The 15,705-nt window shown below is 34.8% G+C and overlaps 1 protein-coding gene and 1 long non-coding RNA gene across 2 annotated transcripts in view; both read left to right on the forward strand.

Moving 5' to 3' along the window:
* Window positions 1–298: 298 nt before the first annotated feature.
* LOC124363886 (proliferation-associated protein 2G4-like) lies at window positions 299–1,952 on the forward strand. The gene has a single exon (XM_046819160.1). It carries the CDS (start codon window positions 404–406, stop codon window positions 1,562–1,564), a length of 1,161 nt encoding a protein of 386 aa, XP_046675116.1. The 5' UTR covers window positions 299–403; the 3' UTR covers window positions 1,565–1,952.
* A 3,548-nt stretch (window positions 1,953–5,500) lies between these two features.
* LOC124363887 overlaps window positions 5,501–15,705 on the forward strand; it is a 33,400-nt gene continuing 23,195 nt past the window's right edge. Inside the window, exon 1 of the long non-coding RNA XR_006922563.1 lies at window positions 5,501–5,554. This is a non-coding gene — a long non-coding RNA (uncharacterized LOC124363887). The remainder of the gene's footprint in view (window positions 5,555–15,705) is intronic.

Raw genomic sequence — 15,705 nt, forward strand, 5'->3', positions numbered from 1 at the left:
GAATTGTATAAGGAATTATAGAAAAAATACAAATTATACAAGATTTTGAATCAAAAATATTAAAATTATGTATGTTTCACTGTATATTAAATATTCTGTTATAGAATGTTTTAAAATGTGTATTTATAAAACTTGTACGTTGTATAAAATAAATATCACACTAAAATAGTAGTGTTTAACTAATGTAATTTTGGAAAAATTAGGCTTTATTATTATAAGTTATATGAAAAAAACTGAATGTTTACCAAATGGTTTATATTTGTTCCAACATCAAACACAGCTGACAGGATTGATTTGTTTACATTTGTATTTTCTGTTGTATATTTTTGAGTCATTGTCAAAAATTTTAAGATTTTTATTTTAAAATTATTTAAGTGACAAAATTGTATTTATTTAACTGGAAATGGAGAACAAAGAGGAGAAAGAGAATACTATTGCTGAAGACTTGGTTGTTACCAAGTATAAAATGGCTGGCAGTATTGTCAATCAAGTGTTAAAACAGTTAGTTGATAAGTGTGTGGTAGGAGCTTCTGTTCGAGAAATATGCATTTACGGGGATAAACTACTCGTTGAGGAAACAGGCAAAGTTTTCAAACGTGAAAAAGATATCAAGAAAGGTATTGCTTTTCCAACATGTATATCAGTGAACAATTGTATCAGTCACTTCAGTCCCTTGTACAGTGAGCCAGATTACATATTGAAACACAATGATGTAATTAAAATAGATCTAGGCGCTCATATTAATGGGTTCATAGCAGTTGTAGGCCATACTATAGTTCTTGGTGCCTCTCAGACTAACAAGGTGAGTGGGAAAATAGCCAATGTCATGATGGCAGCACATTACGCATCTGAGGCTGCTCTGAGATTGCTCAAAGCTGGGAATGAGACGTACACAGTAACAAAAACAGTTCAGAAGATAGCAGAAGCTTACCAGTGCAAACCTATAGAAGACATATTGAGCTATCAGTTGAAACAGTTCAACATCGATGGGGAGAAGACCATCATTCAAAACCCAAGCGATATTCACAAAAAAACATATGAAAAATTTGAATTTGCAGTACATGAAGTGTATGCTTTGGACGTTCTTATCAGTTCAGGACAAGGGGAGGGTCGAGAGATGGATACTAGAGTCTCCATATACAAGAAAACCGATGAGGCATACCAGCTGAAACTGAAAGCTTCTCGTATGTTCTACTCAGAAGTGAATCGTAAGTATGGAACTATGCCTTTTAACCTGCGGAACTTTGAGGAGGAGAAGAAAGCCAAGATGGGAGTGACAGAATGTGTCAATCACAATCTCATAGAGCCTTTCAAAGTACTCTTTGAGAAGGCCAATGAAATAGTTGCACAATTCAAGTTCACAGTACTGCTGATGGCCAATGGTCCGCATAGAATAACTGGTCTACCTTTTGACATGGGGCTTTATGAGTCAGAACTGGCTATCAACGATCCTGAGCTGAAGATACTACTAAGTTCATCGGTTAATCCGAATGTCATCAAGAAGAAGAAAAAGAAGATATGCATACCTGAAATGGAAGTACGGGATGATACAAATATTCAATAGGCTGGGAGAATATAGTATAAGCATAACTCTAATTAAATGAAAATTAAGGACAAAAAAGAAGATAGAAAATTGCTATTGTAGACATTGCTGGGGAACGACTGAAAGTTTTAAATTTAAATGTCTACACAATTTTATGGTTGTTAGATGAATCTTACTGAGTTATATTTAAGGTTAAGAATGTTCTTGGCCCTGAGCCTTTTTAAACTTGTTATGTTATATTTTTTAATGTTCAAAAAAATGTACTAAGATCCTTCTCTTTATAGTTCTATTCAAGAGCAACATTGTCTGAATGTTAAAAGTTCGACTTTTAGTTGTAAAATATTCGGTTGATGTTATTTTTGTCATTTATAACAGCGTAGTGTTATAAAAACAATAAATATTTAAATTTTTTTATACTTTGTCTTCATTAAGCTTTAATATTAAAACTCAAATCTATTAGTTAAAGTTATCCTAGAAGAGTTGATTGCAATATTATTATTTACTAAACTATGATGTAAAAATATAATAAAACTATATTTTTATTTGTTTAAAGAGATTGTGTACACTTACACTTGATACATATACTAAATTGAATACATCCAGTGTAACAGCACTGAAAAATATCACTTTCAATCTTCAGTGTTAATTTACATTTTTGAAAACTTGTCAGTAAGTACTGAACACTGTGAAAAGAATTGTCCACATATCTCAGGAACCGATAACTGATTTACTTTATAAGATAATAACATAACCTGGTTTCTGTAAATCAATAGAGGAATTTCCCCTTAGAAACAAATTGATTGTTAGTCACACTCTTGGTGGATATCAAAAGGTTAAAAATATGAAATTTTAAAGTTGTTCTTAGCTTACCACAATTATTAACACTAACAAATAAATACATTTTAAATAAGTGATATTTAACTATATACATACCCTTATAGTGGTGACTTTCAGTCTACCACTTCTAGATAAAAGATAAAATCTCATTGTCTAACAGTGCTACAACTAATATTTATGCATCAATTAATCAGATTTAAGTATGTCATATATTTAATGCATTTAACTTTATTCATACTCTCCTATTTCTATCCCCACTAAAAGTAGCATGGCTGACTATCAATGTCTCTTTTAGAAAAACTTCTGCATGCAACATGTCAAATCTAATTTCATTCTTGAGATGTCTCAGATACACAGACAGAAAATCATACAAAACAGAAATTGACAAAAAAATGCATCATAGAATTCATTCTTGTAGAAATAAAGCTTCATGCAAGATTCTACGTATGACATCTTTCTTGATGTATCTTGCTACATGATAAATTGATATTTTTTCATAAAATTAGGTTTTATATCAGTGTTTAAGTAGTGAAGCATACAAAACAAGACCCTATAAAATGATATATGTGTAGGGATAGTTAGGCTACGTCATGTACTAATGTGTCACATGTTTGAATCTCTTGTATGTGTATTAAGTTTTCTTACTAACTTATTAATTTTGATATTTTCTAGTTGCCATTATGATTACCCATATTACCAATGTAAAAATATTTGCTAATGTTCAGATCAGACAAATTCCATGGATTGGCATACATCATCTCCAAATACATAAATGAAGCCTCATGGGCAATTGCAAGTCTATATGTTAGTTTGATTTCAAGATATCATGTAGACAGACATACAGGCAGAAACAAAATTTCCAGCCCACATGAGTTATTACTAAAGCTCAACCAATATCCTTTATAATGCAAACTTCAAATAAAATGTTTAATCAATTTTAAAGATTAAATTATTAAAATGTTCTACAATTATGAAATTAAAAATATGGCATTTTAAACTTTGAAAAACTTGAAAATATTAAGCTGAAAAAACTTAAAACCGGTTTTGAATAATCAACTCTACCATCATTTCTATAGGTATGATTCAAGGTCCTCACTAAACATCAGAAATTTAGGAACTGGTTAAACCTTGCTATTAAATTAAGGAAGTAGGAGGGATGAAAGGGGAGGGGGTTAAAGACACCACGTAACTAAGTAAACATCAGGCTCAAGACTCAAGAACAAAGTTCTGAGTTGTTTATTAAGGCCCAGTTCACACGAGCAAGAATTGTGCTAGCTTATTCACGGCGGCTTGTATCTAAATATAATATGTTTATAATTCTTCTATTCGTTATCAAGTGTACGACAACTAATTATGAAAATAAAGAGTTTAGTAGATTTTGAAGTAATTATGTTAGACGGAAGAGACAAATTAGGACCTATTAGTAATTATTCGATTCTTCCGAAGACTCTAAAAATGCTCCAGTGGCGCAGATTTAACGTAATTATCAACCCTCACCAATTGGAAAATACAACTTTGTTGCAGATCCCGAGGTAGAATTAGAGCCTGTTACTCTTGAACAGGTTCAGGCCTACGTCAAGGACTAAAAATCGCGGGAAACTACCGGACTGTGTGGCGTTGGTAGCAAGGCCCTCCTAGCAACCCATGTACCCTACTGATGTTCTACCTGGTTTCAGACTTTAACGCTGAGGTTAGATTGCATCACTTCCCGTGCAGCTGGAAGTTGGCTAAAGTCATCCCCATTCCTAAGCCTAGAAGACCCGCCTGATTTCTCAGACCTTTCACCCTATATCACTCCATTTCCAAACTCTTCAAGAGCTTCCCCTGTGTCCCGAATCTCTCCCTAGCTAGAACAGTTTGGTTTTAGGCGTGAACACGCAACGAAACAACTGGTTTGAGTGGCCAACATGCTATAATGACAACGTTAACTTTAATCTACGTTCTGTTGCAGTGCTCCTTGACATCATCAAGGCGTTTGATAAGGTTTGACATGAGGGTATTGTGTACAACAAGCTGTCAGAGTTACTCCATAGTCCATCTCTTTCGCTCCTATCTCACTAGGCGCTCTTTATGCACATTTGTGGGTGGTGAGCTATTCGTACGCAATACAACTATACGCAATTCTTTTCGGGTTCCAACCTTAGGATACTTTGCGACAACGTTATCAAGGAAATTCTTCAAAACTGTTGCAACTTCAGAGAACTCTAGAATCACTCATACAGCAGCTATTGTAACGCCGTACGACGGATTCCTACAGGCGACGCTCAGCGCCTCTCCGTAGATAAACCATCATATGGGAGAGCTCGCGACCCCGGGCAGGAACGCATTTAACTAATCAACATTAATTATGTTTCAGCAATTCTCGATGCAGATTTCGAATTTGCCCATGTATCTACATTGATGTTTCAGTCCACAGTCTATAGTCAGTGGATCTAGGGTCTAGGTGTTGTACATACACGAAAGAACGTGACATCAAAATGGTTTAGTGAGTAAGAATATCACATAACCGGGACCGCTGGAGATTTCTTCAGCTTAACAAAAAGGGCATATATTTATGGAAAATTTCTTGGAGCAGGACTAAATAAACATAAACTCTTGTTCTTGCTTAATTAGGCGACTTTAAATGCCAATATTATAGATAACCTTTTTCACTGTCTCTTGGGCCAGTAATGTAATACATTTCAGGGACTGCATATGAAATAAAATACATGGGGCACACAATACTTCCACACATAATTAATTTCATTCATCTATGACTATGTGTCCGGTGTCTTGATAAACATGTTGGTAATAAAAGTCTAAATGAATTTGTCCGAAGTTTCATTCGCGTATAAAATTGACTAGCAAAAGCATACGTCTATGCAATTCTTCAAAGCTAGGCGCCACGCCGTATCTGCCGATCTGCGATCAAACGAGCAATAGTGGCATTGCCGTTTGTAGCAGTTGATAAACGATCAAATTGATCGGAAGACCTTTACTCTGCACAGTGTCGGTGATTAACTGACGCGGGTATCGAACGGGTAGCGGAAAACGGGTAGCGAGCGGGTTGTGCGAGGGTGCGCGGACACTGCGATGTGCCTTGTTCGGGGGGCGGGGGAGCTTTAAGTGGGTGGAGGGTTGGGGGGACGCTCGATACATACCTCAGTCATCCGTCCAGGCCGCCCACTACATGAGGTAAGCCCTCACACAGCTACTGTCTCCCTGGCACATTCTTGACGGCACCAATTCCTAGAATCTGATGTAGTCACATGTACCTCAAATAATACCCTCCTTTAAACCTGTGGTCATTCTCCTAGAACTGGCGTTGTTCTATATCACACCTTGTACAAATTCTGTAAAAATAGAAATATTAATTACTAGTTTGTTAAGTACCTGAACTAATTAGTTCCTAGTAAGATTTAAAATACGCATGCAGTTGTTATTTAAAACATGTATTAAAATCAATTATTGTACATTAATTAAAACGAATGTTTATTCGAAAATATTTTTGTAGCAAACATAAGAAGTGAGAATAAATTATATAGGTAGTACAAAAACTCATGCAAGAGATATGATGATAATTCTTTTAACAAAAATATGATTAAATTTACTGTTTTGAACTTGTACATGCTTGTATATATAGTAAATATTTATAAAGCCAGAACATATTATTTTATTCAAATTGTATAACTATAGTGTATAAACATAATGAGTATAAGTACATAGGCTACACTGTATCATAAGTATGTAATTCTGAAACCAATATGTATGTTACGAATGAAAAACTAGTTCGATGATTCCGTTCAACAAATTTAAACATTTATGCAGATAATTATTAATTAGTTTTACACACCTCAAGCGTTGCAATTAAACCTTTAGTATTGAAAATAACTCCTAATAAACGTACTTCCATAGTCCTAGGACTAAACTTTTATTTTAAAGTGTGAGCTACAATGCAATATTTTAATACACAATCAACATTTTAAATTTAATTAATTATATTTACAAATATGAGCTTCATGGATCGAAAAGTTTTTGTGCTGTAAGCGCGGTTCTATGTTTATTTTTTCCTACTCTCCTAACTGTCTCTGATAATCTCGGTACATGAGTGATTGACATGCACGCGAGTGATTCTTTGTTTTCATTTTTTACTTGAGATGTTCACTATTACTTCTTTAACACAGTTTCATGACAACTTAGGGCACCTATCCTGTATAGGGTCCTATCTGGATTTTTTGTATTTGCATTTTAGCTTTATATGAGAAAAAAGGCTCTATGAAATAAAGGGTAGGCTATACAACCATTTACAGACATTTTATGTGTTGATTGAAAATTTAAATACTGATTCGTTCTTTCGATCAGATGTTTTTAAGAACGTCCCAATCCCTGAATACACTCATGCAGTAAGGCGAGCTTTTTTTTAAAACCTATATTCAAGGTTAGGCAAACACAGAGGAAATGCTTTTTATATCAGTGATACATTCATTTAGTTCAATGTCTCCTTGAAGGATGGTGTCATCCATGCACTTCATCATTTCTCGGGTTGAAATGAGATGGAGCGAAGGCTTTTAGAACAATTGTTTTCATAAATATGTTGGTCTTAAAATAACTGATAAAGAGACAAAGTTGCTGCCATTATCCCATTTAAAGGGAAATTTACCTTCAATTTAGAACTGTCACTGAGTCCATACATTTTAGCGGCCTTATTACTGCGGGGCTGGAGTTTAGTTTTCTCGTTCAATGATTGATCTTTTTTAATCTAATAGAATTTCAAACCAAAGCTGTTAGTAGAGTTGGAATGTCCAAGAGGACACATAAGATAATTCTCTACATCTAACTAATCACAGCAATAACAACTAATTATCAGCTGAATGGAATGGCAGGTTTATGGATTTTTGAAAAGCCATGTACGGGACTTTGGAATTAGGGAGGAGTTAATTTAAGAAATGTCCTTTGTGAGTTTTGGTTACTTGGCGCTCAAAGTCATCGGTTAGATACGGTACTTGTTTTGCATAGTATGAGAACATTTTCCAAAGTTCAAAGTTTCGCAATTTCTTTTATACGTCACCGAGTCTAGTACAGCAGTAGTGTGTTCTTTCTCCGATTGTAAGATTTTTCTGTAAGATCTTCCCCAACGTCCGATTTAACCCGAATTTCCACTTGATAATATTTGCATTTATAAGAGAACTTTTCTCGGTGATGTTTTGATCGCCTCACAACGAACCGGTCGTTCTATTCCTGAGATAATTGGGAAACAGCCAACTCGATTCCTGTCACAAAGTCCAGAGCCTCAATTGATTTATGGGATGGGTCATGGAAAATTTCAACCCTTTGGGTAAAACAACAGTTTCTGTTTCACTTACGAGTAATATCCTAGACAGTGAATTTCCAATATTATGCGTACTGTTTGCACCCGTTCTTTCTTATCGGGAGAGTAATATTTGTAAGTCTGATTTTTTAATTTGGAAATTTTCTTTTTCTTATACAATTATTAAACATTTTTACATGTATTTTCAATGTTTTGAAAGATAGAAATATTATTGCAACACATATTAGTGCGTTTATTCATTGTAATTACATTAATCACAATGTTTATTCCTAAAAAATTCGCATTTAATTAAATGCTGATTTGTAAGACTTTTTTAAGTGGTGGTAATCAAATCTCTTTAAATGACAACTAAATAACGCAGAAGAGAAGAAGTTGTTATACTAGCTTTACTTTATAAAAGGCACTGAGAAAACCTGTTAGCATAAATTCAAATTCAAATTAAAGTATGTTTATTTCATATGACAACTACAGGTTGTATGACAAAGTCACTACTTTTCACAATTCACATTCAAAGAAATTACAATAGTTTAACTGACAGGTTGGCACATCCGTAATATAGATGAAGAAACGGTAAACTGGCACCTGATTAACATAAGTACTCCAAGTGAAGCCATAATTTATGTTGACCACCAAATATTTAATACATTTATCATAAAGAATGTCTGTTGTACAACTAAAAATTAAAATTTTAGTTTGTAGGTGAAGTTGATTTGATTGTTTAGAAAATTCCATAGAAATAGTTTTTTTATTCTTAAACGCAAATTTAAGCAAGTTAATAACTTGACATATTTTGAGTTAAGACAAAAGTATTGTGGATTTTTAACTCACCAAGTACACCAGAAAAGCAATATCATTAGCATAAATAACCAGATGCTTATCTGAATGGAACAGGCAAGCTGTTTAGATACAGACTGTTCAGTACTGAATCCAGAATCGATCCCTGAGGAACACGAAAGGTGACTGGGGCCCCAGATGAAATCTTGTCTTCGAATTGCATATACTGCTTTCATTTATATAGGACATATAATACTGCACTGCGAACTAGCTTGAGTCCCCCAGACTATCAATAAGATGTGGTGGGTTACACTTATTCGAATGTTTTCGTCAGATTTACTATGGATCCTACCGCCCGCCTTTTTTGTCTATTTCATTCACAATTTCTGTAATAAACCATCCCATTGCAAAGCTACCTTCAATTAATTACGTGTTGCAGTATAAATTTTAAAAAATCAAGAGACGTTTCCGCTTGGATATTTATAAAGGTTAAGAAACAAGAAAATAAATTTGAAGATTTTATTAAATGTGGATTTTTGAGATATAGGACTAGATGAGTCTAGCCACATACTATGGTCATCCTTGTGCACTGGGATAATAGCTAGCTGATCGCACATAGATTGGTTTGACAACACTACTTCGAGTACCATCAATCCCTAAGGATGTATAATTTCCGTATATCAACACTTTTTCCTTTCAAATTTATGGTTAGAAGTTGTAAAGAAGGTGTGAAATCTGTTTTTTAGTTCTCTTCAGACAACAATAACAAAACCGTGGCTATATGGACACACTTTATTAAGTACCAAACATGGCAACAACAGAAAATGAACAATCATTTTACAACTCTAGTTAAGATATATTTTAAATGTTTATTAGCTTACGGTAAGTATACGGAAAAATTGAAATGCCGGCGCCAGTTACCGCGATAACGTGACATCAGACCACGTGAAGAGATGATTTCCTGCTGAGGGGCATGGGAAATAATTTTGTTCTGGATCAAAAGGTAGGACAGAATAAATACAGGAGGTGCTTTCTACGAGTAGTAATGTTCATCGTTTATCTCAAGGATGGTAGGCTAGTGTACGTACCAGAGTTTACGTTATGATACCAGGCGACCTTCCTTTTTTAAATTAACTATAATCAGTTTTGAAGAGGCAGGATAGAATGAAGTGCAGTGATGTGGTTTTCTGTCAAAATCCATAACTTACCTTATGGGTGGCAAAACTAATTCCCTGCTCATATTATGGTTGTAGGGCAACTTCTATGATTGAGAGCAAATACGGTAGGCTTTGGAGCGGCGAAATAGGGAGGGAAATTCCTTGAATATTAGTACTTATCTTAGATTTAACTGGAAACTTCACTTTTCATGTAATGTTTTAGATCACTTACCTCTAGGTATTTCGTCATGGAGCAACTATATCGGATGTAGTATAACGAATTTGCCGATCTGCGTTTTTTCCAATGTCCCTCACTTAAAGGAAATGAAGATAATCAATTTAGTGACCTAAAATGACATAGGGAGACTTCTTTAAGAATATATGTCGTAACGTATTACAATTTATTATTGGGCGGTATACTGTATAGGGGAAGTAAGATCCATCTCTAAGAACTGAGAAAGGATGATTTGCAGGGATGGTAATTTCTGTAGTCACAACTTTCCTCCAGGACGGTAGATAATAACACAGTGTGAAGTCCTATTGAAATCCAAATGCATTTAGTTCTGAAACAACTATAAGAGTACAGAGACGGAACTTTACTCCAATTTTCATAAATTTCTATAGGAATGCTCGGAAATAATTCGCCGAAAATAGTATTACTCTGGTTGACTTCCGTGTTATAAGCCAGCTAGCTGTATATAGTATAATCGTATAACCCATAATTGCTATGTGGAAGAAGATTACAAAAATGGAGTTGTCTTCTAACGTCCAACACTTATCTGAAGAATAATGATGGTAATAAATATTTTAATTTTCATGTTATGATTCCGCGTGACCTCACATTAGGGAGCGAAATATATCCGTTTTGTAGCAGCAAAAGAGTATGTAGTAAGAATGTGGGTTATTAGCGGTTTTCTTGCAACGTTCATCATTTACCCAAGAGATTGTAGCGAACATTTCTCTTTTCATATTAAGGTTGCAGATGTCTTTACGGTGGAATGCATGATAAATCTTTCCTAAAACAGGGGTATAGAATTAAAATTTTAAAGAATTTTCTCCCAAAGACCATCTCTAATATCAGGAATACTATGGATATTTCAAAGTTATGGGTTTGTTCCAAACTACACACTATTGGTTGCCAAGAGTAGTCCAACCTGAGAAAGCAAACTAGGATAGATTTCAAAATGTGGAATTCCAACAATTCCGATCATTTACCTCATAGATTGCAGAGAATAATGTTCTATTTATTTTATTGATCAGGAAATTATAATAAGATTAGATATAATGGTGTACAGAGACGAGGTTTTCCCCAGTATTATAACATCTCAGGTTTATCAAGAAATAATTATCCTTTTAGCATGATAAAAAGGTATTTTATAAAAAATTAAAATATTTATTACCATCATTATTCTTCAGATAAGTGTTGGACGTTAGAAGACAACTCCATTTTTGTAATCTACCTTAACAATTCTTGTTTTTAAGCCCGAGACCGGTTTCGATGTCAAAATACCATTATCAGTCAGGTTTTAGAAACATAAATGATTTTATATATCCTTTGCAGGGTCACCAATGATGTTAAAATAGACTTGAAATAAAACACACACATGCACAAACATAAAATACATGAAAACTTGAAGTGTATGTTTAATGGTTAGCCAATTATACTTAACCTCACTGATATCAGTTATGCAGGCAGACTGATATCAATTGTTGAAATTGATACATTGTTTAATGAATACATTTGTTTCATTCTTCTTCTTATCACGTTATTTCCTGTGTGTTGTCTACTTGAATTTAAATATCTAAGATAATGTTGTTTTCGCCACTAAAATAGAATCGTCCCTCAGAAGCTAGAGACAAAAAAGAGATAGGCCTACAATGCAGACATTAATATTTCTTCTGTGACTATGAGTAATTGATATATTAATAGTAATCGAAAAATGTTTACTGTTAAAATCAGAGGTTCTGATAATATAACGTTTCAAGGCTGCATGAAACTCGTCCTTGAACAACACTACAGGACGAGTAGTTAAGAATTACTTGTAAAACAAGGCAGGAGTACACCACACCAAGTGTTGCGTAACAGGCTATTCTATAGATATTCCATCCTCGAGATGTCTGCAGACATACGTACAGACAGACAATTAGAGAGAAAAGAAATTTTTACATCCCCAATTCGACAGCCGAGAAAATTTTCCAGATTTTTGTGATTCTTTAGGATAATGCGTGTTACTCAGATAGTAATACGAGGTCCAATCAAAAAGTATCCGACCTCGTCGTGTATCGCGGCTTCTGCTGCCAATAATGAGATAAGATTTGTTGCGACAATAGTTCCTACTATGATAAGGAAAGGCACAAAGTCTTATCTTGATCCCCCGACTGGTTCGCCGGAGACGGGTCAGTAATGTACTGATAAGTCAAGTGTGCGTATCGGTTTTCTCTAACTGTGAAGATGACGGAAAAAGTGGAACAACGTTATTGCATTAAATTTTGCGTGAAACTCGGAGAAAAAACAAAGTGAGACCATTCGGAAAATTCAGCTAGCATTCGAAAATGAGGCAATGAGTGTTACGCAGATTAAAGAGTGGTATAAGCGTTTCAAAAGTGGTCGAACCTCGGCAGAAAGTGACGCGCGTTCGGGCCGACCAAAAACAAGTCGAACTCCGGAAATCATCGAGAAAGCAAAAGTTTTGATCTGTGAAAATCGTCGAATGACTGTGGAGGAAAGTAAGTACTGAGTTAGATGTCAGTTTCGGATCAGCTGAAGCAATTTTAACGGATGACTTGGGATTGCGCCGGGTAGCCGCAAAATTTTGTGCCAAAATTGCTGACAGACGAGCAGAAGCAACGGCGATTGGATGTTGCCGAGGACATGCTGCAATGTTGTGAGGATGATGCGGACCTTTTGACATCGATAATAACTGGAGACGAAAGTTGGGTCTATGGATATGACCCTGAGACCAAATTTCAGTCACCACAATGGCAGTCTCCCCAGGATCCTCGGCCAAAAAAAGCAAGGCAAGTTCGAAGCAATGTCAAAGTGATGCTTACTGTTTTTTTCGACCACCGTGGAGTTGTGCACCATGAATATGCCCCTGAGGGTCAAACTGTGAATGCACAGTACTATTTAAGTGTCCAACGTCGTCTCCGAGATGCGATTCGCCGCAAAAGACCTGACTTGTGTGGGCGTCTCAAAATTGGCGGCTACACCACGACAATGCGCCACCTCATTCTTCCCAGCTCATTCAAACTTTTTTGGCGAAACACGGCACTCCGCAAGTTCCTCAGCCTCCGTACTCTCCAGATATGGCTCCATGCGAATTTTTGGCTCTTCCCCCACCTCAAAAAACCATTGAAAGGCACCAGATTTTAAAGTCGAGAAGCAATTATGAAAAAAAATACGACGGCTGATCTCATGGCGATGCCGAAAAGTGATTTTCAAGACTGCTTCCAGAAGTGGAAACGTCGCTGAAATCGTTGTGTTGCTTCTCAGGGTGCTTATTTTGAAGAAAATTAACGCCAGCTTTTTTCAGGTAACTTCAGTTTTTACGTTGCACCAAAAGGTAGGATACTTTTTGATTGGACCTCGTATAATGATGTTTTGAATTGGTTTAAAAATAATCTCAATTAGTAATCCATTTCATAGCTTAAATTTTGGTTTGAGTAGCCTGTTGATAATATCTACTACTTTAGCATTACGGTGTAAGAATATGTTAGAGGCATCACTAGAATGAGTTCAGGTATGTAAACTAATGCATGGTCAGGCCAGATTTGGAAAGTAGGTTCGGTGGTACACGGGTGTCGGCGTGGACATACCCTATAGAAACTTAATATCAGCCACTCTCATCAAAATTAGGCGTGGACCTTCAGTATTGCGATCATATTCGGTATCCAGCCTACTGAGGTAGACATGCACCTAATTCGAAATTACTTCGACTTTGGTAAAAATGAAGTTTTGTGCAAAATTTAAGTCTGCAGATTAAATATTTTTCGAAATGTTCTGCATATAGGATAGTTAGGCTCGGCCACATAGATACCATTTAACACGACGTTTTCTGTGTAGAAATGACGTTATATGTAAAATTTCAAATTCGTAGCTCAATTCGCTCTTGAGATATACAGCAGAAAGTTTACAGACAGGCAGACAGAAGATGAATTTTACCAGCTCCCTTGTATGAGCAAATTACAAAAAATATAGTTCAATTCATTCTTAAAATATCATCCTTTAAAAACATGCACTTACATCGAACTCTATCTTGTGTAACACAAATAAACTGATACAACAAGTTTTAAAGGACTCGATAGATTGTATCAAAAACTCTTCTCAAATCGTCCACCAAATAAACCGTGTTTTAATCATACGATTGACCAAGGTCTGATTTGAATTTCTTTTATTCTATGATTTTCTCGTTGACATCATGGTTACCCATAAGTAGTAATCAATGATGTTCGCTAATGCTCAGCCGTTAACGACCATGATATGTCGGCGATGAGAGGGAAAATGTTTTGAGTCATGTTTTGGTGTCACGTGATTTCCTGTGAGAGGACGTCACACATTTACGTCCTGGAATAACAGAATAAGAGAAAGAGTGCGAGATAAAGATTTCCCTAAATGCCCATGTACCGTTTATCCGCTGCATTCCAGATAATCTCCCTGAGCAATAACATAAGATAGCAGTTTAAACGGGGGTTTCTTTCGATTGAAAATGGTACTGCTTTATGAAGAAACTGTAATACTATGCGGAAATTGTGATTCTACAAGTGACTATGAATAATTACTTCAATAGTACTAGAAGTAGATAATTTGAGAAATGTAAAACTATATAATGAGAAAATATTTGGTTATTTTTTAACTCAGGTTTGCACATTCGCTGAATTAAGTTATATAAGTTATACGAACAATAAGCATTTTGAATATATTTTAATAATATATATACTTTGCTTTAAGGTAATTTACTTCCTTTTGAAATTAAATTAAGGAATTCAATTTTCAATAATATGGGCCAACGGTGTAATTTAGTTAAATATCGTAAATTTCGTAAAACTGTACAAGAAAACAAATTTATGTAGTCTGCTATAAATTGTCATATTGTTCTAGAAAAACTGGACAGTGCAAAGTATCGTAAAACCTGTATATAGACACCAAAGCTTATTACGTAGTTTAGTAAATGTAACCCTTTCCACTAAATTTAATAATCACGACCGCTCATATCACGCCTGTCACGTTGCTATAGCTTGTCGTCTGATTTTGTATTTATCGGCACTTTATACGTTGCGTTTCGTTTTCCAATTATATAACTTATGCGTGATTTTCGTTTTCGGCATTATGGTTTTTAGTATTATGGATCTTGCTGTATATTTTGTGTTTTTATATATATTTTCACTTAGGGGGTCTTGTATAAAAAAGTGTTAAGGTTAATCACTTATAACTGCGTCGTTGTCTCTAATTGTTCCTAAGTCTCTAATTGGTGCAGTAGTGTCTCATGATGCACACTGTCTGAGAGGCAGAGGAAAACTCTGAGCTCTTGTTTACGCTTCGTCTGCGCAGTTACGGTCTGTTTCTTCTGTTAGCCTCAATGGTGAATTAGAGATGTAATTTCTTACAATTTCCACTTTACTGCAAACAAAGGGTTATGTTATAAAAGGTAACGAAGCATGGTATTACTTATACGATTTAAACTAAACATATTTAGTGAGTTATTTACTCGTATTGAGGTACTTAATCCCAATGTGAGTGAAATTATATTTGTAGTCTACTTATGTCTGATTGTATGCTGGGATTATAATTTAACCGTACTTAAAATTATAAACAGTTTATAGTTTTGTTTTTAAATGTAAAAACCAATAAATATATATTTTTGTGATAATTTATAAAAATAAATATTTATTTATTCAAAGTAAATGGTGAAATAAAATTTGAAAGATTTGCTGAATGGAACGCACACTCCCCGTTTTTTAGTACATACCAACTACCCAAAAAATAAAATAAATGATATTAAAAAATATCGTTAAGTAATTATTTAAATTTAACGAATTTATAACAATTTACTAACTAATTGCAGTAATTTAAAACTAGGTATGACGTA

This window comes from Homalodisca vitripennis, chromosome 5 (genome assembly GCF_021130785.1).
Source record: "Homalodisca vitripennis isolate AUS2020 chromosome 5, UT_GWSS_2.1, whole genome shotgun sequence".
Lineage (NCBI taxonomy): Eukaryota > Metazoa > Arthropoda > Insecta > Hemiptera > Cicadellidae > Homalodisca > Homalodisca vitripennis.

Bases quoted from the DNA above. Each gene is read 5' to 3' on its own strand.
- LOC124363886 (XM_046819160.1), top strand. From the start codon at position 404: ATGGAGAACAAAGAGGAGAAAGAGAATACTATTGCTGAAGACTTGGTT.